The sequence below is a fragment of the Somniosus microcephalus genome, chromosome 4, assembly GCF_052327205.1.
Source record: "Somniosus microcephalus isolate GS21.2 chromosome 4, FLI_Smic_1.0, whole genome shotgun sequence".
In the NCBI taxonomy this organism is placed as follows: Eukaryota; Metazoa; Chordata; class Chondrichthyes; order Squaliformes; family Somniosidae; genus Somniosus; species Somniosus microcephalus.
In genome coordinates this window covers 259,507,095-259,533,597 of record NC_140990.1, presented here as the reverse complement: position 1 = coordinate 259,533,597, position 26,503 = coordinate 259,507,095, and the positions used below count along the sequence as shown (strand labels likewise).

At 45.9% G+C, this 26,503-nt stretch overlaps 1 protein-coding gene across 3 annotated transcripts in view; it reads right to left on the bottom strand.

The window, feature by feature from the left end:
* The window catches only part of galnt13 (polypeptide N-acetylgalactosaminyltransferase 13), a 685,563-nt gene that overhangs the window by 226,589 nt on the left and 432,471 nt on the right, over positions 1-26,503 (bottom strand). For all 3 annotated transcript variants that reach the window (XM_085986310.1, XM_085986311.1, XM_085986312.1), the window contains exon 6: positions 11,925-12,095. In XM_085986310.1, the coding sequence (XP_085842436.1) occupies positions 11,925-12,095 (171 nt within the window). The remainder of the gene's footprint in view (positions 1-11,924; positions 12,096-26,503) is intronic.

Genomic DNA, 26,503 nt, shown 5'->3' with positions numbered 1-26,503 from the left:
ATAGAGTAGGTTAAGGGGAGATTTAATACACATGTTCAAAATCATGAATGGTTTTAATAAGAGTAAATAAGGAGAAACTGTCTCAAGTGGCAGGAGGATCGGTACCAGAGGACAAAAATTTAAGGTAATTGGCAAAAGAACCGAAGGCAAGATGAGGAGAAATTGTTTTATGCAGCGAGTTGTTAAAATCTGGATTGCATTGCCTAAAAAGGTGGTGGGAGCAGATTCAATAATAACTTTTCAAAAGGGAATTGGATAAAAACTTGAAGGGGAAACATTTGCAGCACTATGGGGAAAGAGCAGGGGAGTGGGACTAATTGGATAGCTCTTTCAAAGATACGGCACAAGTAAGATGGGCCAAATAGCCTCCTTCTGTGCTGTATCATGCTATGATTCTAATATTGTGTACCCTTTTAATATACGTAAGTGTGCACGACTGAGATTTGCATCCACTGCTATGACTACTGTTGACACCTATTCCAAATCGTAAAGTTTTTGTTAATCGTAAGGATATTCCTGAAACTATTGCCAGAAATTCAGACCTTGTGCTGGCTGGCTGTTCCTACTCACTACCTAGTACTCGGTGAATCGTTTTAGCTGTGTTGAATGGATGTGGCATTCCTGTTACATCCATACCTCCTCCTGTCATGTCCCTGGTGCTACACATTTGTTCTAGATATTCAGTGACCTGCTTGGGAATAGATCATGGGTTATCACTGACAAGTGTGAAGCCTGACATCAAAGTTCTCTCAATCTAAATTCCTAGGCCTAGAAAGTCAGTTCCGTAGCACCCATTGTTAGGGCACTACAGGTGCCAAATTGGGACAAAAATCTTCCAAGCAGCTTCTGGTGCAGGCCGCACCAGATGCCATCTTGGTGAGGGCAGTAGGACGATCATTAGGAGTGTGCGCTAGAAGTATGATAAGTAGGCAGATCGTGATGTCAATCAGCGTGCAATGCTGATATGACACCAGTGCTGCCATTTTCATTGTCATCGCTGGAGCGAACGCCCTCTCTTATCCTCGCACAGCTGAACAGGCGTTCAGCAGCAGGAAGGACTCCTCACCAGCGATATTTAAAGGGATCATCAAAAACTTTCAGGTAACTTGCTTTTTGATTTTGTTTGGCTCTGTGTAAGTTTGTGGAACTATTTGGAGCTTCCTAGAGTTATTTAAAGTTTGGTGAGAGGACAGGGAGTGGTGCTGCAAGTGGAGAAGGCCTTGCTCTGAATTCAAGGGGTCTGGTCAGACCACTTTCTCCCAGTCATGGGTGTTCTAGTTTTTTTTTTATATTCGTTCATGGGATGTGGACTTCGCTGGCAAGGCCAGCATTTATTGCCCATCCCTAAGTTGCCCTTGAGAAGGTGGTGGTGAGCCACCTTCTTGAACCGCTGCAGTCTGTGTGGTTAAGGTACTCCCACAGTGCTGTTAGGGAGGGAGTTCCAGGATTTTGACCCAGTGACTATGAAGAATCGGCAATATACTTCTCAGTCAGGATGGTGTGTGACTTGGAGGGGAACTTGGAGGTGGTGGTGTTCCCATGCGTCTGCTGCCCTTGTCCTTTGAGGTGGTAGAAGTCGCGAGTTTGGGAGGTGCTGCTGAAGAAGCCTTGGCGAGTTGCTGCAGTGCATCTTGTAGATGGTACACACTGCAGCCACGGTGCGCTGGTGGTGGAGGGAGTGAATGTTTAAGGTGGTGGATGGGGTGCCAATCAAGCGTGCTGCTTTGTCTTGGATGGTGTCGAGCTTTGAGTGTTGTTGGAGCTGCACTCATCCAGGTAAGTGGAGAGTATTCCATCACACTCCTAAATTGTGCCCTGTAGATGGTGGAAAGGCTTTGGGGAGTCAGGAGGTGAGACACTCGCTGCTGAATACCCAGCTTCTGACCTGCTCTTGATGCCACAGTGGCTGATCCAGTTGTGTTTCTGGTCAATGGTGACCCCCAGGGTAGTGATGGAGGGGGATTCGGCAATGGTAATGCCATTGAATATCATGGGGCAGAGGTATATATGATCACAGAAACAGGCCATTCGGCCCAACCAGTCCATGCCGGCGTTTATGCTTCACACGAGCCTCCTCCCATCTTTCCTCATCTAAATCTATCAGCATACCCCTCTATTCCCTTTTCACTCATTGTATAGCCTCCCCTTAAATGCATCTATACGATTCGCTTCAACCACTCCCTGTGGTAGCGAGTTCCACGCTCTCACCACTCTTTGGGTAAAGAAGTTTCTTCTGAATTCCCTATTGGATTTCTTGGTGACTATCTTGTATTGATGGCCTCTAGTTGTGCTCTTCCCCACAAGTGGAAACATTCTATCTGTATCTACTCTATCAAAATTTTATCAAAAGCTTGTTGGAGATAGTCATTGCCTGGCACTTGTGTGGCACAAATGTTACCTGCCACTTATCAGCCCAAGCCTGAATGTCGTCCAGGTCTTGTTGCATGCGGGCATGGACTGCTTCATTATCTGAGGAGTTGCGAATGGCACTGAGCACTGTGCAATCAACAATGAACATCTCCATTTCTGATCTGATGGAGGGAAGGTCATTGATGAAGCAGTTGAAGATGGCTGGGCCTAGAACACTGCCCTGAGGAACTCCTGAAGCGATGTCCTGGGGCTGTGATGATTGACCTCCAACCACCATAACCATCTTCCTGTGCTACGTATGACCCCAGCCATTGGAGTGCATTCCCCCCGATTCCCATTGACTTCAGTTTTACTAGGGCTCCTTGATGCCACACTCGGTCAAGTGCTGCCTTGATGTCTAGGGCAGTCACTCTCAGCTCACCTCTGGAATTCAGCTCCTTTGTCCATGTTTGGACCAAGGCTGTAATGAGGTTGGGAGCCGAGTGGTCTTGGCGGAACCCAAACTGGGCATCAGTGAGCAGGTTATTGGTGAGTAAGTGCCGCTTGATAGCACTGTCGATGACATCTTCCATCACTTTGCTGATGATTGAGAGTAGACTGATGGGGCGGTAATTGGCCGGGTTGGATTTGTCCTGCTTTTTGTGGACAGGACATTCCTGGGCAGTTTTCCACATTGTCAGATAGATGCCAGTGTTGTAGCTGTACTGGAACAGCTTGGCTAGAGGCGCGGCTAGTTCTGGAGCACAAGTCGGAATGTTGTCAGGGCCCATAGCCTTTGCAGTATCCAGTGTCATTGATGAAGCAGCTGAAGATGGTTGGGCCTAGGTCACTGCCCTGAGGAACTTCTGGAGTGATGTCCTGGCGCTGTGATGATTGACCTCCAACCAACACAACCATCATCCTTTGTGCTAGGTATGACTCCAGCTGTAGTGTATGTACCTTTGAGACAGAACTACTTTTACAGCTCCTGTATACTGTAGTACCGGCAGTGACCACACCTGTATATAAGCCTTGCGCATGCCTCTGTACCCCCAGTCTTGAGACTACCCTCCTCCAGTAAATACCTGTTTATTGTTAAGTTACAGCATCCGTGTGGTTATTGAAAAACATCATACTCTCAGAATCACGGATCTAACAGTGGCGACGAGTGTCGATTCGAATCTACCTGTAACTCTGCATTTCCCTTCAAGGATTCGCTCCGGGAGGGCGGTGTAAGAAAGTCGAGGCCAGGAACACGGGCGTCGACCACGAGCAACCGCCCAGTCGTCCGGCAGAGAGTGAACATCGCAGGGGAGGCTGTGGAGAGCCAGGCTTGGTTCTCCAGCCACGACGATCAGCAAGAGACTGATGACAGGTCCAGCGCAGACCCTTCCCGGACAGCGGCAGCTGGAGCCGACCGACGGCGGAGAGAAAGCCGAGCAGCGTCGACGGGGTAAGACAGAGGGTGAAGCGCACAGGGCGCAGCCGGGGGTTGAAAACCGAGCGGCGTCGAGAAAAAAAAAAAAAAATGGAGAGAGAGAGGGTAAAGCAACAGCCGGGTTCAGGACCGAGCGGCGTCGAGAATAAAAAACGGAAAAAAAAACGCGCAGAGCACAGCCAGGGCTCAAGGGCTGAACGGTGTCCACGGGGAGAAGAAGGGAGAGCGCGGGAGACGCCATTGAGCTGCGGAGAAGAAGGAAGAGCGCGGGAGACGCCATTTTTAGAAGCCGCAGCGGAGAAGAAGGGCGAGCGCGGGAAGGAAGGAAAGTGCGGGAGACGCCATTTTGTGCTAGCGGAGAAGAAGGGGAAGCACGGGAGACGCCATTTTTGACAGTTAAATCACACCCAGGGATGCCGAAGAGTGGCAGTATCTCTACGTTCGACAATGAAGTCGAAGATTGGGCGACATATGTGGAATGTATGGAGGTATACTGCAGGGCGAATGAAGTGCCAGATGCTAGGAAAGCACTGGTTTTGTTAAATTCCATGGGTGCAAAAACTTATGGGTTACTGCAAAATCTAATAACCCCAGAGAAGCCGGTGAACAAGAATTTCGAAAGCATAGTAGAAATCCTACAGGACCACTTAAACCCCACACCGCTGCTGATAGCAGAACGATTTAAGTTCCATAAAAGGAACCAACACAAAGATGAAAGCAATTCTGAGTACCTAATGGAACTGCGCAAGCTATCGAAACACTGCCAGTTTGGAGCGGGACTAGCAGATACGTTAAGGGACAAGTTTGTGTGTGGGCTACAAAGTGAAGGAACCCAGAAACGGCTTCTATCAGAAAAGGATCTTACGCTGGACAAGGCTTTCAGTATGGCAGTATCACACGAAGCAGCCGCAAGGGGCGCTGCAGAGATACAACGGAGACCGCAAGAATATGGCACCAATGAAATGTCCTATGGAACAGGGAAGTGCTATCGCTGCGGCAGAGCAACACATGACCAGAAGGATTGTTGGTTCAAGGACCAAGTGTGCAGACAGTGTGGAAAAGCAGGACACATAGCAAGAGTCTGCAGGTCTGGGAAGAAAACCAACAGTAAGAAATCTCCACAGGAGAAGTACAAAAAGGTACACCAGGTGATGGACAGTGGTTCAGACGAACAGAAAAGTGACACAGACTCCGGAAGCAAGGAGCTGGGTTGTCTGAAACTACATAAGGTAACCAAAATGGAGGATCACCAGACTATCTGGGTTACACTCAAGATAGACGGAGTCCAAGTGGAAATGGAATTGGACACAGGGTCAGCTCTAACAGTCATAAACCAAAGGGACTACAAGCGGCTATTTTCACATATACCCTTGAAAGCTACAGAGATTGTCTTGAAGACGTACACGGGGCAAAAAGTCTACCCCAAAGGAAAAATAAGGGTGAAAGTGATATATAAAGGCCAGGAAATACCTAAAATGGATATATATGTATTGCCAGATGGAGGACCACCACTGCTAGGATGTGAATGGATCCGGAAGATACAATTAGATTGGCATTCCATACAGGCACTGAAGGTTGAGGCCAAAAAGGATGACGACGTCACACCTGGACGACTGTCAAAAATGCTAACTGACATACAAGAAGTGTTCCAGGAGGGACTCGGAACACTAAAAGGCATAACAGCAACGATTAAAATAGAGGAAAATGCAAGCCCAAAGTTTCTTAAGGCCAGACCAGTGCCTTATGCAATCAGACCAGCTGTCGAAGCAGAGCTGGAAGGGTTGGAACGTTCAGGAGTACTGTCCAAAGTGGACTGGAGCGAGTGGGCTACGCCCATCATTCCTGTAATGAAGAGGTCGTTGAGTAATACGCCCGGGGAACCAAAGAAGGTCCGCATCTGTGGGATTTTAAGGTGACAGTGAACCCAGTCCTTCACACGGTACAATATCCGCTTCCACAAATTGAGGATATTTTCGCCTCGCTATCTGGAGGTAAACGCTTCACCAAAATTGATCTAGCCCAGGCGTACTTGCAAATGGAGGTAGAAGAAGCTTCAAAACAATACCTTACGATTAACTCATAAAGGTCTCTACCAATACAACCGGCTGGTGTTCGGGGTAGCCTCGGCTCCGGCTATCTGGCAAAGGGCAATGGATCAAGTCCTGCAAGGGATTCCAGGGACCCAGTGTTATTTGGATGACATCCTGGTCACGGGCGAAAATGACAGTGATCACCTCGCCAACTTGGAGAAGGTGCTCACCAGGTTAAAGGAGTATGGGCTACGAGCTAATCGCCACAAGTGCGAGTTTTTCCAGAAACAGATCTCGTATTGTGGCCACGTCATCGATGAAGAGGGGTTACATAAGTCCCCTGAAAAGATTGAGGCAGTAGTCAAGGCTCCAGCACCGGAAAATGTGTCACAACTGAGGTCGTTCCTCGGGCTGGTAAACTACTACCACAAGTTCTTACCAAATTTGTCCACGGTATTACACCCACTGAACACCCTACTGCAAACAGGGGTACCATGGAAGTGGAATGACGAACGTAGACGAGCTTTCCAGAAGTGTAAAGAATTGATCACATCAAAAGAGGTGTTGGCCCATTTCAACCCAGCACTACCAATTCATTTGGCTTGTGATGCATCACCCTATGGTATTGGAGCGGTGCTGTCGCACAAATTCCCAGACGGGTTGGAGAGGACAGTAGCCTTTGCGTCTCGGTCACTAACCTCAGCTGAGCGCAACTACGCCCAGATTGACAGGGAGGCCCTCAGCCTAGTATGGGGAGTAAAAAAATTCAACCACTATCTGCATGGGCAGAAGTTCACCTTACTGACTGACCACCAACCACTTGTCTCCATCTTTAATCCTAAGAAGGGCATTCCAGTGATGACTGCACAACGGTTACAAAGATGGTCCCTGTTTCTAGGGGCGAATCAATATGAAATAGAATATAAAGGCACGAAACAGCATGGGAACGCTGATGGGCTATCGCGCCTGCCACTGCCTACTGTGGAGGAAGCACCAGCAGTGGACCCTATCGAGATATTTTATTCGTCAATAATTGAACGATTGCCAGTAACGAACGCGGATATAGAGAAGGGGACCCGCAATGATCCGACGCTGTCTCGGGTATATGATTTGACGGTGAGGGGATGGCCAACACATGGCGACTCACTGTTGCCAGCATTCTCATCCAGAAGAGAACAGCTGTCAGTATGCCAGGGGACAGTGATGTGTGGATCCAGAGTGGTGATTCCACCCAAGTTAAGGGAGAGAGTGCTAAATGAGCTACATGAAGGACATCTGGGGGGAGTGAAAATGAAAAGCCTTGCTGGGGCTTATGTGTGGTGGCCGGGAATCGATCAACAAATCGAAGACCTAACTAAGAGCTGCTCAGGATGCCAGAAGGTCCAAAATGCACCACCACATGCCCCTCTACACCCATGGGAGTGGCCCTCCTCTCCATGGCAACGGGTGCATATTGATTTCGCTGGTCCATTCATGGACTCAATGTTCTTAATAGCAGTGGATGCTCATTCGAAGTGGCTTGAGGTGATAAAAATGTCCTCAACCACTACAGAGAAAACGATTGCAGTCCTACGGACTATATTTGCCAGAAACGGTTTGCCAGAGCAGATTTGCTCTGATAATGGACCACAGTTTGTGTCCGAAGAGTTTCGAAAATTTATGAGAAGGAATGGGGTAAGGCATTACACATCCGCCCCGTATCATCCAGCCACAAATGGATTGGCTGAGAGGTTCGTACAAACCTTTAAGAAGGCGATAAAGGCCATGTGCGACGATGAAATTCCACTACAGCATAAGGTGGACAATTTCTTATTAGCCTACCGAAACGCGACACATGCAGTTACCAACCAGACCCCGGCCATGATGTTCTTTAACCGAAGGTTGAGATCTCGTCTGGACTTGCTCAGACCAAATGTGCGAAGAAATGCTGAGGACAAACAATTCCAGCACATCAATGAGAAGCCGACAAGGAGCTTCAATGTAGGACAACCAGTCTTGGCCCGTGACTACCGAACAGAGAAATGGCAACCCGGAACGATATGCACAAGGCAGGGGCCATTAATGTACACAGTGGATGTCGGGGAGAACATTGTGAGACGCCACGTCGATCAGATCTTAGGCGTCACAGGAACGAGTCAACCCCATGTCTCGAGTACCTGGGGATGAACCCGACATACCGGTAGCATCTACCTCAGAACCAGTAGCAGTGGAACCCGATGAACTACCCGATGAAAAGGGGCCAGAATTGCCTCTGCACCAAGAACAAGAACCTCAGGAAAGGCGCTATCCCGAAAGGGTCAGGAAGCCGCCCCAAAGACTGAATCTATAAATGGACTATTGTTGTTTAATGTACATGTTAAAGTGTTAATTGTTATTTGAATATTAGGGGTACTACTAATCTAAAAGGGGAGGAATTGTAGTGTATGTACCTTTAAGACAGAACTACTTTTACAGCTCCTGTATACTGTAGTACTGGCAGTGACCACACCTGTATATAAGCCTTGCGCATGCCTCTGTACCCCCAGTCTTGAGACTACCCTCCTCCAGTAAATACCTGTTTATTGTTAAGTTACAGCATCCGTGTGGTTATTGAAAAATATCATACTCTCAGAATCACGGATCTAACACCAGCCAGTGGAGAGTTCTCCACCTGATACCAATTGACTTGAGTTTTACTAGGATCCTTGATGTCACACTCAGTCAAATGCTGCCTTGATGTCAAGGGCAGTCACTCTCACCTCATTGTTGATGTGGGAGATTTGCTACAGACAAGAAACATTTGCTTGAATTGAGAACAGAAGCCCTTAAAGAGCTGCTTCTCTCCTATATTCTGTCCCCTGCTAGTCATTAGTAACCCATGTGCTCATAAAAAGCATGCAGGGAGCATATATTTTAACCATATTCATCAGCTGACCTTAATGAATCCAGTTTTCAGTATCTGTAAAGAAACTCCGCAGCATACGGGAGACAAAGGGCAGGATTTTCAATGGGCCGTGGAGTCGGGATTGGAGGCGTGGGGCGGGGGGGGTTAAAATCCCGAAATCAGGGGTCCCAACCTCATCCCACACCCAAACCCACCTCCATGCCAGCTTCAAAGGAGGCGGGTTCCCACCCCCCCCCCCCCCGAGGCGGGAAGGGATTAGTGCCAATTAACTGCCTGTTAACAGGTAGTTAACAGGCAGTTTTTAGCCTAATCCCTATTTTTAAGGTTGAAGTGTGGGATTCCCGACTAAGTTAGAGGAGGCGGGCTGTCGGGCTGAAGGACTTGGAGGGGTTGAGATGTCGGTGTTCAGGTGAGTGATGTATGCATGAGTGCAAAGGTAAGTGTGTTTGGTGTGTCTAAAGTGATTAAAGAAGTTTAAATTACCTTTTCTTACCTTTTCAGCCTTCCTTCCTTTAGATCTTGGGAGTACCTCATCTCACCGGCACAGAAAGCAGAATGGCTGCGAACTGTCAAAAGTGACAGCCTTCAGCTTTCTGTGCAGGAGAGATTTCTAACTGAGTCTGTGGAGAAGGACTCAGGTTAGAATTAAGACTGTCAGTGTTTGACAGCTTCAAACAGCTGTGAAACACTGATATTTCATCTGTCAAAACCTCTTGACAAATGAAATTTCAGTCTGTGACGTCACCTGTTGCTGGGTGGCCCTTAATTGGCCTGCTGAGCCCGCTGGGCGGGCTCAACAAGGTCAATCAAGTTAAAATCGCGTGATTGGCCACATCTCGATGGAGGCGGGACTACAACCCCGAAAGTTGTAGTCCCGCCTCCAACCCGACTCCTGAATGAAAATCCAGCCCAAAGAGCCTGAAATTTCTGAGAGCCTACTCTCCTGTCCCCAGGCTGGAGACACCATCCTGCATTGCCGGAGGTCCCCCTAGAAACCCAATGGAGCTGAAGAAAAAATATTTATTTCCTATTTGTCGGTTTTCAAAGGAGTCATTCAGTGTTAGGCAAGGTAAATCACTCCCCTCTGGAATTGATCACATTATTCTAGTAAAGTTCTGAGGCCTTCAGATGGCTAGTGTTAGTTTTGCTAAGGCCATAAAGGGTAGAATTTCCCAGGGTAGGACAAGACCTCCTGCAATACATCCTCTTTGACATAGAGAGGTGGGTGGAATTTAAAACGGAGGAATCCCAGCCTAATTGAGTTCCACTGCATATTGTGACTTCCCCAGGTAGAAATTGATCAGTGAGCCCTCTCCATCCCCAGGAATTTGAATTTCAAGGCCAGAAGTCTGCATTTTCTTAAACTTTTAATCAAGTGAGCCAGTATTTACTTATCAACTAGACTTTCAAAGCTTAAAGGGACAGAGATCTTTTCTCTTAATTGGAAAATAATACATTAATCTAGATTCTGCATTGTAGCTTTGGACAGCTGAAATGGAAGTGTTTATGGTCAGCTCATTAATAATAGTTATTGATGCAGTTCGAGTGGAAGGAGCAAACTAGTGGTGGTACGAGATGTTGAGAAATTTAAACAGATGGGGACAATTAAAAGTATCACAATAGAATGACAAAAATTCCAATATCCTTTTATAGGTCGGAATTTTATCTTGGAGGCGGGTAGGGAGTTGGGGGGGGGGGTGCTGCAATGGGGTCAGGAAACCTGGGAGAACAAGTTTCCCTCAGGCCCTGCCGAATTTAAGGGGATCTTCTAATTTCTAGTCAAATTTGGAACCATTTTATATCTGCGTTCCTGAGTCCTGTGATTGCAGTACTGGATATCTGTGTTCCTCAGTCCTGTGATCGCAGTACTGGATATCTGTGTTCCTTAGTCCTGTGATCGCAGTACTGGTTATCTGTGTTCCCAGTACTGGTTATCTGTGTTCCTTAGTCCTGTGATCGCAGTACTGGTTATCTGTGTTCCTTAGTCCTGTGATCGCAGTACTGGTTATCTGTGTTCCTTAGTCCTGTGATCGCAGTACTGGTTATCTGTGTTCCTCAGTCCTGTGATCGCAGTACTGGTTATCTGTGTTCCTGAGTCCTGTGATTGCAGTACTGGATATCTGTGTTCCTCAGTCCTGTGATCGCAGTACTGGTTATCTGTGTTCCTTAGTCCTGTGATCGCAGTACTGGTTATCTGTGTTCCTTAGTCCTGTGATCGCAGTACTGGTTATCTGTGTTCCTTAGTCCTGTGATCGCAGTACTGGTTATCTGTGTTCCTTAGTCCTGTGATCGCAGTACTGGTTATCTGTGTTCCTTAGTCCTGTGATCGCAGTACTGGTTATCTGTGTTCCTTAGTCCTGTGATCGCAGTACTGGTTATCTGTGTTCCTTAGTCCTGTGATCGCAGTACTAGTTATCTGTGTTCCTTAGTCCTGTGATTGCAGTACTGGTTATCTGTGTTCCTTAGTCCTGTGATCGCAGTACTGATTATCTGTGTTCCTTAGTCCTGTGATCGCAGTACTGGTTATCTGTGTTCCTTAGTCCTGTGATCGCAGTACTGGTTATCTGTGTTCCTTAGTCCTGTGATCGCAGTACTGGTTAAACAACTTGATACATTGCCAATGTTTGCCAGTATTTTAAGGATCCAGGTCATATGTCCTTTCAATCTTTTTTTTTCTCCCATGGACAAATTCAATTCGGTCAGCCACTCCTCATTATTTTGGTAAGTCCCTGAATCATCCTTGGAATACTTTTCTGAGCTCTCTCCAGTATCAATATTAACATCAATGTTTTTTTGAAGTCAGGGTACTCAAAATTGCACATAATATTCCAAATGTGGCCTTACCAGTGAGTTAAAATAACCAATTTTGACAAATATTCTTGAAACATTCCTGTACTTAACTAGTCTTGTTGATAAACATCTCACACTGACTTTAAACCTTCAATCAATGATCAAGAATTATACTGAAAATTATTCTTGGTTTTATAATGATACTGAGTCCATACGTAAAAACAGGTTCCAGTTTGAGTGCACTGAGGTCACTCCCAAAAAACACTTCAAAAATTTCTGTTTTTTTCATTGTCTACCCAGCTAAACTAATTTTCCTGGAAAGATTCAGGCATCATCACAGCACTTATAACTTCAAACCTGAATATTATCACAAATTTGTGTTGTGAATTTTGAAGTTGGGGTGGAGACTGCTTCATCCTCCTCCAGTACTCACCGAACAGATATTGTTCTGTCCCCTTTTCTGCGGTCCATCTCTCTCTGTGGGACAGGATACCAGCGGAAGTTCAATTTCCAATTAAAGCCACCATATGTCATATCCGACCCAGCCATGTATTCAAACGTATCATCACTAATTACGTCTATAATTGGGCAAACCACAGTTTTTCTGCGTAAGAAAAGAAACTATTATTAAAGACAATTATTTAAACCTTTTTACAACATGGTCTTCTCACAATATGTCATCCATGGCTCAGTGGGTAGCACTCTCACCTCGGAATCAGAGTCAGAAAGTTGTGGGTTCAAGTACCACTCCAGGGACCTGAGCACATAATCTAGACTGTCACTCCAGAGGTGCCGTATTTCGGATGAGATCCTGTCTGCCTTCTCAGATGGATGTAAAAGATCCCATGGTACTATTTCAAAGAAGAGCAGGGGAGAATTGTCCTGGCCAATATTTTTCCTTCAACCAACATTACAAAAAAAAACCAGGTTATGTGGTCATTATCACATTGCTGTTTGTGGGACCTTGTTGTGCGCAAATTGGCTGCTGGAGTTTCCTGCATTACAACAGTCATTACATTTTGAAGTACTTCATTGGCTGTAAAGCGCTTTGGGACTTTTGAGGTAGTGAAAGGCACTATATAAATGCAAGTTCTTTCTTTCTAATATTTAACATAAGCACCATTACAAACCATCTGCAAAAGTTATTTTTTGGTAACTATATGCAGAACATTACCATGAAACCTAGAGTGAAACTTTAGATATGCAGGAAACACAATTACTAACTTGTTACATTTGTACATTTATTTACAAAAGTTATACCAGTGTCACCAAAAACATGTTTTAACCCAAGTTAATATATTCACTGGATTAATCTTTCACAGGTTAAGCAAAATAGATTAAAGGTTAATGAAAAATAAATCACTGAATAATACTAGGTCACTAAATCATGAAGTTCTCATCACAAATGATTGATTTTTCGAGCACCTTTCATTTCTCATCTTATATAATTATCATTTGATGTAAAACAAACCTTATTGCTTTAGCTTCCCACCACAGCAAAATATAGATATAAGCTTTAAAGAACATTGAAGCTGTTGCTGATGGTAAGTAGGGCTATGTTTTTTTGACTTTGCAATTTGCAGCCCTTATACAACAAAGATGGGAAAACAAAAACATGGTTCAGCTTTCTTAACAGAGATATCAACTTTCTTTTCTCAGCACTGAAGGTTAGCCCACTATCGGATTTGATCTGTAACTCTATGCAATTATTCAGCTGATGTTTGCCTTTCAGACAGTACCAGCAACAAAGCAAACATTACGGGGGCTAAACTGAACAGTCCCCGAAAACAGGCGCGGAGATCATGATGCATAATAGTTATTGGTTGAAATGCAGGCAGCACGCCAACTTTGTGCTGCCTGCTCATTATAATAATTTCTGCATGCAGCGAGCGCTAACTGTGCTGTTCATTGGCAGCACGCATCAGCAGGGGGTCCAAAGTCGTACCTACCTAGCACCACTTAAAGTTAGCCTGCACCTCTTAAACGGGACGTGCATTGTGGCTGGAGCAGGTGCTGGGAGTCATGCGGGAAGTGAATCTGTCCTGGGAAACAGTGAGGAATGGCACAACATGGGAGAGAGCAGCCTCCAAAGTATTTGGACGCTGCACTGGAGGCCTTGGTGAAAGAGGTAGAAAGGAGGAGAGATGTCCTGTATCCGCAGGGGGCCAAGAGGCCCTCCAGACACACAGTCAAAAGGCAGTGGGAGCAGATAGCTGTGGAGGTCAATGCCAGGAGTCAAGCTCCGAGAACCTGGACGCAGTACCACAAGAAGTTCAATGACCTCACACGAGTGGTCAAGGTCAGTGAATGCATCTTCAAATGCTATATCCTACGAACAGCATCACTAGACTCAGCCACTGCTCAATTCACCACACTTCCATCACTTACCTACCAACAATCTCTATCAATAAGGACTCATACCAAGCATTTACAACTTCACCTCACCCTTATGCAACAGTGGGCAGGAAAATTGCAAGATGCTGCAGTTCCAGCTCCAGCCTGGAAGGATCCAGACAAATAAAAGTTCATCGCCACAGTCACCTTCACAGCCAGTGGCAACGCAGTCCTTGCCGTGCTGTGAGGTTGCAGTTGTGGCTGCTGCAGGTGGCAGATTTCAGTGAGGACGTCCTTATTGAAGCGCAGATGTCTCACTAATTGTTACTCGCTGAGGTTCAGGTCAGAGAATTGCTCCCCAAACACCCTGGGCGGATATGGCCGACTGCTCAGAGCCCTTCTCCCCCTCCTAGCAGCTTGCCCTGTTCTGCGTGGCCTCTGCTCATTTTCCCAGTCATGCTGTATTCCAAGAGGAAGGCCTACTACTGCACCCATGCCTGGAAGCAAAGGGTTTGTGCAGAAGCCTTTAAGTCAGCAAAACGTCCCTGCCACACCACTTCCTATAAACTTTTGCAACTTGAAAGAACTATGGAAGCACCAAACACTTGTACAATCATTACAACAGCTAGAATAAATCAACCAGCAACTAACCTGTAAATAGTCAATGAACCCTTTAAATACTGCTGGTAGAGTGTCCTTCTTGCTGCTTAACACGTGTTCAGCTGTGCCGTGTTAAGAGACGGCATTAGCGCTGGAGCATTGAGCTCCAAAATGGCACCACTGGCGTCAAATCAGCGTGACGTCATGATCTGCCTGCGCTGCATACTACTGGTGGACATTAGCTATGTGCGCGCTAACATCTTCATCAAGATGGCGTCCGGCGCGATTCACGGCAGAAGTGTGCTCGCACGCATTGGACGCCATTTTGGTCCCCAAACGGCACCCATAGCACTGTGCCAACGGATGCTACCAAGCCCAATTTTGTGCCCCACTACTTTTAATTACATCCATTAGGCTACTAATTTTTTTTTCTATTCATTCATGGGATATGGGTGTCGCTGGCAAGGCCAGCATTTATTGCCCATCACTAATTGCCCTCGAGAAGATGGTGGTGAGCCACCTTCTTGAACCACTGCAGTCCATGTGGTGAAGGTACTCCCACAGTGCTGTTAGGGAGCAAGTTCCAGGATTTTGACCCAGCGACAATGAAGGAATGGCGATATACTTCCAAGTCAGGATGGTGTGTGACTTGGAGGGGAATGTGGAGATAATGGTGTTCCCATGGGCCTACTGTCCTTGTCCTTCTAGGTGGTAGAGATCACGGGCTTGGGAGGTGCTGTCAAAGAAGCCTTGGCGAGTTGCTGCAGTGCATCTTGTAGATGGTACGTACTGCAGCCACAGTACGCCGGTGGTGCAGGGAGTGAATTTTTAAGGTGGTGGATGGGGTGCCAATCAAACGGGCTGCTTTGTCCTGGATTGTGTCGAGCTTCTTGAGTGTTGTTGGAGCTGCACTCATCCAGGCAAGTGGAGAGTATTCCATCAGACTCCTTACTTGTGCCTTGTAGATGGTGGAAAGGCTTTGGGGAGTCAGGAGGTGAGACACTCGCCGCAGAATACCCAGCCTCTGACCTGCTCATGTAGCCACAGTATCTATGTGGCTGGTGTGGTTAAGTTTCTGGTCAATGGTGACGCCCCAGGATGTTGACGGTGGGGGATTTGGCAATGGTGGTACATTTTGGTAGGAAGAACGAGGAGAGGCAATATAAACTAAAGGGTACAATTCTAAAGGGGGTAAAGGAACAGAGAAACCTGGGGTTATATATGCACAAATCGTTGGAGGTAGCAGGGCAGGTTGAGAAAGTAGTTAAAAAATCATACGGGATCCTGGGCTTCATAAATAGAGACATAGGGCTGCATTTTAATACTGGAGGCGGGTAGGAGGCGGAACTACAACTTTCGGGGTTGTAGTCCCGCCTCCATCGAGTTGTGGCCAACCCACGCAATTTTCACTTGATTGACCTTGTTGAGCCCGCCCAGCAGGCTCAGCAGGCCAATTAAGGGCCACCCGGCAACAAGTAACGTCACAGATTGACATTTCATCTGTCAAGAGCTTTTGACAGATGAAATATCAGCGTTTGACAGCTCTTTGAAGCTGTCAAATACTGACAATCTGTACTCCAAGTTAATTCCTTCCTCTCAGGCTGATTTAGAGATCTCTCCTGAACAGAAAGCTGAATGCTGCAACTTTTGACAGCTCGTGGCCATTCTGCTTTCTGTGCCGGTGAGATGAGGGACTCCTGAGACCTGAAGGAAGGATGGCTATAAAGGTAAGAAAAGTTAAGTAAAACTTCTTTAAACACTTTACACACACCAAACACACTTACCTCTGCACTGATGCCCCCATCACTCACCTGGACAACGGACATCTGGAACCCTCCAAGCCCTTCAGCCCGACGGTCCACCTCGCTAACTTGGCGTGGTTTGGAGCCGTCGGGAATCCCACACTTCAGGAATAAAAATAGGGATTAGGCTAAAAACTGCCTGTTAACAGGCAGTTAATTGGCACTAATCCCCTTCCTGCCTCGGGGAGGCGGCTCCCAGCACAGGTCGGGTATCCGCCTCCTTTGAAACTGGCATGGAGGCGGGATGGGTTCGTGCCCCACGATTTCGAGATTTTAACCCCCCACACGCCTCCAATCCCGCCTCAACGGCCCAATGAAAATCCTGCCCATAGAGTACAAAAGCAAGGAAGTTATGATGAACCTTTATAAAACACTGGTTCGGCCTCAACTGGAGTATTGTATCCAATTCTGGGCACCGCACTTTATGAAGGATGAGAAGGCTTTAGAGAGGGTGCAGAAAAGATTTACAATAATGGTTCCAAGGATGAGAGACTTCAGTTATGTGGATAGACTGGAGAAGCTGGGGTTGTTCTCCTTAGAGCAGAGAAGGTTGAGAGGAGATTTGACAGAAGTGTACAAAATCATGAGGGGTCTAGGCAGAGCAGATAGAGAGAAATGCTCCCATTGGCAGAAGGGTTGAGAACCAGGGGACACAGATTTAAGGCGATTGGCAGAAGATCCAAAGGTGACATGAGGAAACACTTTTTTTCGCAGCGAGTGGTTATAACCCGAAATGTATTGCCTGAATGGGTGGTGGAGGCAGGTTCAATAGTGGTTTTCAAAAGGGAATTGGATAAGTACCAGAAGAATAAAATACTGCAGGGCTATCGGGAAAGGGCGGGGGAGTCGATTAGCTGAAGTGCTCCTGTAGAGAGCCGGCATGGGCTCGACGGGTCGAATAGCCTCCTTCTGTGCTGTAACCATTCTATGGTAATGCCATTGAATGTCAAGAGGCGGTGGTTAGATGCTCTCTTGTTGGAGATAGTCATTGCCTGGCACTTGTGTGGCGCAAATGTTACTTGCCACTTATCAGCCTATGCCTGAATGTAGTCCAGGTCTTGCTGCATGAGTGCACAGACTGCTTCATTATCTGAGGAGTAACGAATGGAACTGAACACTGTGTAATCATCAGCGAACATCCCCACTTATGACCTTATGATGGAGGGAAGGTCATTGATGAAGTAGCTGCAGATGGTTCGGTCTAGGACACTGCCCTGAGGAACTCCTGCAGTGATGTCCTGGGGCTGAGATGATTGGCCTCCAACAACCACAACCATCTTCCTTTGTGCTAGGTATGACTCCAGCCAGTGGAGAGTTTTCCCCCTGAATCCATTGACTTCAATTTTATTAGGGCTCCTTGATGTCACACTCGGTCAAATGCTGCCTTGATGTCAAGGGCAATCACTCTCACCTCACCTCTGGAACTCAGCTCCTTTGTCCATGTTTGGACCAAGGCTGTAATGAGGTCGGGAGCCGAGTGGTCCTGGTGGAACCTTAACTGGGCATCAGTGAGCAGGTTATTGGTGAGTAAGTGCCGCTTGATAGCACTGTCGACAACACCTTCCATCACTTTGCTGATGATTGAGAGTAGACTGACGGTAATTGGCCAGATTGGATTTGTCCTGCTTTTTGTAGACGGGCAATTTTCCACATTGTCGGGTAGATGCCAGTATTGTAGCCAATGTTCCCTGTAACTTTTTTGGGGTCATGTGGCCCCTTTAACGGGCGGCGGAGCCCATTCAAAAGTTCATGCATGCGCGTCTTTTTTAATTTAAAGGCTGGCTCACCGGCTGCGAGGGATCCCTGGAGCACTGCGTAGTTACACAGCTTTAAAGGAACATTGGTTGTAGCTGTACAGGAACAGCTGCCTAGAGGCCAAAGCCTTTGCTGTGTCCAGTTAACTCAGCCGTTTCTTGATATCACGTGGAATGAATGGAATTGGCTGAAGACTGACTTCTGCAATGGTGGGGACCTCACAAGGAGGATCATCCAACTTAGCACTTCTGGCTGAAGATGACTGCAAATGCTTCAGCCTTGTCTTGTGCATTCACGTGCTGGCCTCTGCCATCATTGAGGAAGGGGATGTTCATGGAGCCTCCTCCTCATGTTAGTTGTTTAATGGTCCACCACCATTCACGACTGGCTGTGGCAGGACTGCAGAGCTTTGATCTGATCCGCTGATTGTGGGATCACTTAGCTGTGCCTATAGCATGCTGTTGCTGCTGTTTAGCATGTATGTAGTCCTGTGTTGTAGCTTCAACAGGTTGGCACTTCATTTTTAGGTATGCCTGCTCCTGCTCCTGGCATGCTCTTCTACACTCCTCATTGAATCAGATTTGGCCCCTTGGCTTGTTGGTAATGATAGAGTAAGGGATATGCCGGGCCATGAGGTTAGAGATTGTGGTGGAATACAATTCTGCTGCTGCTAATGGCCCACAGCGCGTCATGAATGCCCAGTTTTGAGCTGCTAGATATGTTCTGAATCAATCCCATTTAGCACGGTGGTAGTGCCACACAACCCGCTGAAGGGTGTCCTCAGCGTGAAGACGGGTCTTCATCTCCACAAGGACTGTGCAGTGGTCACTCCTACCAGTACTGTCATGAACAGATGCATCTGCAACAGGTAGATTGGTGAGGACGAGGTCAAGTAGGTTTTTCCCTCGTGTTTGGTTCTCTCACCAACTGTCACAGGCCCTGTCTGGCAGCTATGTCCTTCAGGACTCGGCCAACTCAGTCAGTAGTAGTGCTCCTGATGATGGACTCTTGGTGATGGACATTGAAGTTCCCCACCCAGAGTACATTCTGTGCCCTTGCTACTTTCAGTGCTTCTTCCAAGTAGTGTTCAACATGGAGGAGTACTGATTCATCAGCTGAGGGAAGGCGGTAGATGGTAATCAGCAGAAGGTTTCCTTGCCCATGTTTGACCTGATGCCATGAGACTTCAATGGGGTCTGGAGTCAATGTTGAGGACTCCCAGCGCCACCCCCTCCCAACTGCATACCACTGTGCTGCCACCTCTGGTGGGTCTGTCCTGCCGGTGGGACTGGGCAAAACCAGGGATGGTGATAGAGGAGTCTGGGACATTGGCTGAAAGGTATGAATGCACAAAAGTAGCTAGCCCATGCATGCAACTTTAATCCAAAAGTTCATTTATCACCACCCAAAGTTTATATCCTCAGCAGTTGTTTATCTAGCTCAATAAGATAATATGTATGAGATCCCATACTCAATTGAACGTTCTAAAATTTCTAACAGTACGCCTTTACTTTCTTGTTGAGCACTGAGGAAATAGCTCCATTTCTGAAGCATAAGATGGACAATGTTACAAGTTGGCCCAAACTGATGGGCAGAGAATCATTTTCTGCCACTGACGTGCTGCAACAGCTTTGTTTTTATTAAAGTTTTCATGAACTTTGGCATAACCAAAAGTTGGAACACTGCCCTGTAGTTGTTAGAGCCTGACATTTATTTTTGTGGACATACACAATGTTTTCTTCTTTCCACTGGTTGACAAGAAACAGATAAAATATTATAGAGCTTACACAATCCAAGTGCTCATAAGCACTGGGGCAGTACCTTTTCCAAGAACAAGGTTTTGAAGCACATGTTTAATTATCTTGTGCCCAATCTTGATTCACAACTGGGTTTCTACACTTTAAAATTACTTTTGTTGTTTAATCCTGAATTTCAAATAACTTTCAAGCAAATATGGTGTTCAATAACTGATACACATAGGTGTGAGGTATAATTCTGCCCTTCTCTACAGGGAGGAATAGGAGTGATGGGCCCGATTTCCATCAGTCCTTTAAGCTTCTCTGAGATTATTTCAAAAATTGCACCTCTGGCAAGTTTGTAACAAGGGCTCTGATTTTTGTCCTTTGTCGTATATCAGCCGGGCACTGGATGGAGCGATTGCAATAACTGAGTTTATGAGCGAATGGAGGAGGAAGTAACATTCGCACCACACAAGTGCCAGATATGAAATCAGCCAGTCTGCACTTCCCTGCTGCACACATTAGGTCATTAATGCGATGTTTACCAGGGCAAATGTTATCATAATTAACCAATGGAAAGACAGCAGCAGCAGAGCGGGTTTTTCACTTTTTCCAGAATGGCTGGTTTCCCAAGAATGCAAGACTTTATCAATGGAACCCATATGACCACTGAGGCACATTCCACCAAGATATGGCCTTCATAAACATGAAGGACCGCCATTCCATCAACATCCAGATGATCTGTGGGCACCAGCACTAAATCATACAGGCAAGCATTACATGCCCTGGAAACAGCCACATTTTAATTCCACGGCAATCTTCTGAGCTACTGTTATTTCAAGGATGAGGCACAGTACTGAATGGCTCCTGGAGGACCAGGGAGAAGGAAGTGAAGCAGCTGACTGCTGGTTGTCAATACATTCCTCTTGCGATGTATGTGCACTGTCTCCTTGCACCAGGTCCTGAATTGGCACTAAAACTGCTGACGTCACAACTGATGTTACAGTGGCTGCTTGCTATGGCCTGCTGTCTAGCTCAGCTTGTGTAATTTGAACGGGGCTGGCATGTCCTTGCAGCTGGACACTCTACTGGCATGCTCAAGATCTGTGCAGCAATAGATCACGGATCTGAAATGAGACTGGTATAAACCGGTTCATGGTTCTATTCAGCATGGTGAATCCAAACAAGATAGCCTCAGTTGGAATACTGCCAAGAGAATGCATGGCTGCACCTAGAATCTGCACTGCAGGTGGTCTTGAACATGTGGTCCCTCCAAGAGTGTAGTGTAGTTCTGTGAAATGGTCAAAGGCTATTGTGTAGATGCCATTGGTGGACCCTATGCAGTGATTTGCATAATGATGACATAAAGTGAGAGCACTGAGAAAGCAGCATTCTATTGTATGCAAGCCCTGTGCAGTACCAATCCATGGGCGCGACAGCTGAGGATGGAATCCACCTGAACCTCAGGTTAGCAATTTCCTGTTCCTCTGCTTCAACTTTCATGTGCTCCTCTTCACTTTTGCTTTGTGCAACAACCAGTTCTCCGTGGAGTGATAGATTCTGGGTGCTGTATAATACATGGTTGTTTGCCATCTGATGAGTTGGTTGTTGGCTCCTTGGAGACACCTATGAAAACATAACAGGAACATGTGTTACAATGTTGACATCAACAAACCTCCTCTAACAGAGTTCACATGCCAATATAAGATTTGCTATGCTGAGGTGGTGCATGAAATGTTGGGGGTTAACAGAATAACTGAGTGTATGAGTAAATGGAGGAGGAAGTAACATTCACACCACACAAGTGCCAGGCAATCACTATCTCCAAAAAGAGAGTCTAACTACCGCCCCTTGACATTCAACAGCATTACCATCACCGAATCCCCCACCACCAACATCCTGGGGGGTCGCCATTGACCAGAAACTTAACTGGACCAGCCACATAAATACTGTGACAACAAGAGCAGGTCACAGACTGGGTATTTTGTGGTGAGTGTCTCACCTCCTGACTCCCCAAAGCCTTTTCACCATCTACAAGGCACAAGTCAGGAGTGTGATGTAATACTTTCCACTTGCCTGGATGAGTGCAGCTCCAACAACACTCAAGAAGCTCGACACCATCCAGGACAAAGCAGCCCGTTTGATTGGCACCCCATCCACCACCTTAAACATTCACTCCCTCCACCACCGGCGCACCGCGGCTGCAGTGTGTACCATCTACAAGATGCACTGCAGTAACTCGCCAAGGCTTCTTCGAGAGCAACTCCCAAACCCACGACCTCTACTACCTAGAAGAACAAGGGCAGCAGGCGCATTGGAACATGATCACCTGCTAGTTTCCTTCCAAGTAACACACGATCCTGACTTGGAAATATGTCGCCGTTCCTTCATAGTCGCTGGGTCAAAATCATGGAACTTAAGAACATAAGAAATAGGAGCAGGAGTAGGCCAATCGGCCCCTCGAGCCTGCTCCGCCATTCAATAAGATCATGGCTGATCTGATCCTAACTGCCAATCTACTATCACAGAACCATCTCCTGAATCTAACAGAATTAGATACACGAAATAGGAGCAGGATCAGGCTACACGGCCCCTGGGCCCGCTCCGCTACCCACAGGGCCATGACCGATCCGAACCTAGACTCATGTCCAAATTCCTGCCCACTCCCCATAACCCTTTATTCCCTTTACTTCTAGGAAACTGTCTATTTCTGATTTAAATTTATGTAATGATGTAGCTTCTACAGCTTTTTGGGGCAGCATATTCCATGGACCTACCACCCTCTGAGTGAAGTAGTTCCTCCTCATCTCAGTTTTGAAAGAGCAGACCCTTATTCTAAGACTATGCCCCCTAGTTCTAGTTTCACCCATCATCGGGAACATCCTCCCCGCATCCACCCGATCCAACCCCTTCACAATCTTATATGTTTCAATAAGATCGCCTCTCATTCTTCTGAACTCCAATGAGTAGAGTCCCGATCTACTCAACCTCTCCTCATATGTCCATCCCCTCATCCCCAGGATTAACCGAGTGAACCTTCTTTGTACTGACTCGAGAGCAAGTATGTCTTTTCTTAAGTATGGACACCAAAACTGTATGCAGTATTCCAGGTGCGGTCTCACCAATACCTTGTACAACTGAAGCAATACCTCCCTATTTTTCTATTCTATCCCCCTAGCAATGAAAGCCAACATTCCATTGGCTTTCTTAATCACTTGCTGCACCTGCATACTAACCTTTTGAGTTTCGTGCACCAGGACCCCCAGATCCCTTTGTACTTCAGTACTTTCCAGTTTCTTGCCATTAAGATAATAACTTGCTCTACGATTTTTCCTGCCAAAGTGCATAACCTCACACTTTCCAGTATTGTATTCCATCTGCCAAATCTCTGCCCACTTATGTAGCCTGTCTATGTCCCCTTGCAGGTTTTTTATGTCCTCCTCACTCACTACTTTCCCTCCCATCTTAGTATCATCTGCAAACTTTGATATGTTACACTCGGTCCCCTCCTCCAAATCGTTAATATAGATTGTAAAGAGTTGGAGACCCAGCACTGACCCCTGTGGAACACCACTAGTTACTGATTGCCAGTCCGAGAATGAACCATTTATCCCAACTCTCTGCCTTCTGTTAGATAGCCAATCCTCTATCCATGCCAGAATATTACCACCAATCCCGTGATTTTTTATCTTAAGCAATAATCTTTTGTGTGGCACCTTGTCAAATGCCTTTTGGAAGTCTAAATACACTCCGTCCACTGGTTCCCCTTTATCCACCCTATATGTTACTTCCTCAAAGAACTCCAGCAAATTTGTCAAACATGACTTCCCCTTCATAAAAACATGCTGACTTTGTCCTGTTAAATTATGATTATCCAAATGTCCTGTTACTGTCTCCTTAATAATGGACTCCAATATTTTACCTACCACAGATGTTAGGCTAACCGGTCTATAGTTTCCAGCCTTCTGTCTACTGCCCTTTTTAAATAAGGGCGTTACATTAGCAGTTTTCCAGTCTGCCGGGACCTTTGCTGAGTCCAGGGAGTTTTGGAAAATTATTACCAATACATCCACAATCCCTACCGCCACTTCCCTCAAGACCCTAGGATGTAAGCCATCAGGTCCAGGTGATTTATCCGCCTTGAGTCCCATTATTTTACCGAGTACCACTTCCTTAGTGATTTTGATCGTGTTTAGCTCCTCCCCCCCTAGAGCCCCCTGTTTGTCCAGTGTTGGGATATTCTTAGTGTCTTCTACTGTAAAGACTGATACAAAATATTCATTCAGTGTTTTTGCCATCTCCATATTTCCCACCATTAATTTCCTGGTCTCATCCTCTAAGGGACCAACATTTACTTTAGCCACCCTTTTTCTTTTTATATAACTAAAAAAACTCTTACTATCTGTTTTTATATTTTTTGCTAATTTACTTTCATAATCTATCTTCCCTTTCTTAATCAATCTTTTTGTTATTTTTTGCTGTCTTTTAAAGTTTTCCCAATCCTCTATCCTCCCACTAGATTTGGCTACCTTATATGCCCTTGTTTTTAGTCAAATACTATCCTTAATTTCTTTACTTAGCCACGATGGCTGTCTTTTCTTTTACACCCTTTTCTTCTCAGTGGAATATATTTTTTTGGGAAGTTGTGAAATAACTCCTTAAATGTACACCACTGATCATGTATCGTCTTACCCTTTAATCTATTTTCCCAATCCACTCTACTCAATTCCGCTCTCATACCTTCATAGTCTCCTTTATTCAAGCTTAGCACGCTTGTTTGAGATCCAACCTTCTCACCCTCTAATTGAATATGGAATTCAACCATGTTATGGTCACTCATTCCAAGGGGACCCTTTACTAGGACATTTTTAATTAATCCTGTCTCGTTACACAGGACCAGATCTAAGGTTGCTTGCCCCCTGGTCGGTTCAGTTACATACTGCTCAAGAAACCCATCCCTAATACACTCATTGAACTCATCCTCAAGGCAGCCCTGCCCAATTTGATTTGTCCAATTAATATGATAGTTAAAATCCGTCATAATTATAGATGCTCCCTTATTACAAGCCTCAACTATTTCCTGATTGATACTCCGTCCAACAGAGTTGCAACTGTTCGGAGGCCTATAGACTACGCCTAGTGTTTTTTTCCCCTTATTATTCCTTACCTCCACCCAAACTTTTTCATTATCCTGATCTTTTGACCCAACATCATTTCTCTGTATTACAGTGATTCCTTCCTTTATTAACATAGCCACCCCACTTCCCCTTCCTTCCTGCCTGTCCTTCCTGATCGTTAAATAACCTGGTATGTTTAATTCCCAGGCATTGTCACCCTGCAGCCATGTTTCTGTAATGGCCACAAGATCATACCCATATGTCGTTATTTGTGCCATTAACTCATCTATTTTGTTACGAATGCTACGTGCATTCAGATAGACAACTTTCAAATATGTTTTGTGACACTTAGTTCCTGCTTTTGCCCTTTTTATTACTTTACCTTTTACTCCATACCTTCTGCCCCTTCCTGACACGCTCTGGTTTTTAATTTCCCCACTGCTACCTAAGTCTATGACCTTCTCTGTTGTCATTTTTATTATTTGCTCTCTAGGAACTTCCTCCCTAACAGCACTGTGGGAGTACCTTCATCACACGGACTGCAGCAGTTCAGAAGACGGCTCACCACCACCTTCTCAAGGGCAATTAGGGATGGGCAATAAATGCTGGCCATGCCAGCGATGCCGACATCCCATGAACAAATTTTAAAAATCAGCAATTATTAGTGTTAGCCTGTAAGTTGGCTAAACCATCTTCCCGGACCCATCCCAAATTCCTCAATGGAATCAGAGTCCCTATTCTCAAGGGTCAATTCCTCCAACCAACTTAAGGCTTTAATACTCAGAGGTCTCCCACCAGTTCTGTGCCACTCCCTTGTTATGGGTTGCAGTTTCCAGAGAACAGATATAAAATAATGAACTTATAGAACTCTGAAGTGCATAAGCATTGCCATGCAAATAGCCAAACTCCATCATGCAATGAGCATGCAGGATGCACCTAGCTTTTAGTGGAACCTATGTTAGTGGGTATAATTTATCTGATCATTGAGCAACATCCATTGTATTTTCCTTGGCAGCTGGAAGATGTGGGTAGGTATATGAACATGTAAAACAGGCTAAAAGCTTCACAAACAATCAACATGCAGCCAGACTCAAAATGCAGCTGGTTCAGGTAAAAGACTTTGTTCAAGGCATGCCACACTGATACATTTGATGCAGGTAAATGATGTGGACTCTTACCTTGCAAACGTCCTTAAGTACAGTGGATCTCTGGACAAGGGAGAAAATATTCTGTGACTTCTTCCCAGGTAAAATGGACAGCTGTACTTTGAGAAAGGTGTCCTCTGTTCCCTTTTTGTTGGACTCTTCCAGAAGAACCTGCAAGACTGGATCAAAAAAGTGTCTGTCCTCCCTCGATCAAAAGCTGTACTCAGCTTGCCTTGAACAAACTTCACCCCCAAAAAAACCCAACTCAAAATGCTCCTTTTTAATAGCAGTAGCTCCTTATAAGCAGGATATGCTACCTCTACAGCAAATTTGCTCCTTGTGCAGGACTAAATCTATGCAGGGATCCATAATAATCATGTAATTAAGTAGACCTCAGAACGTCACAGGATGTACACCCCATGAGCTATCATGTTGAGCTGGGACTGGAAAACCTACTCATATTTTTCAGACATTAGGTTTCCTTTTTATGAGTAAAATCAATTAGCAAATGTTCTATTTT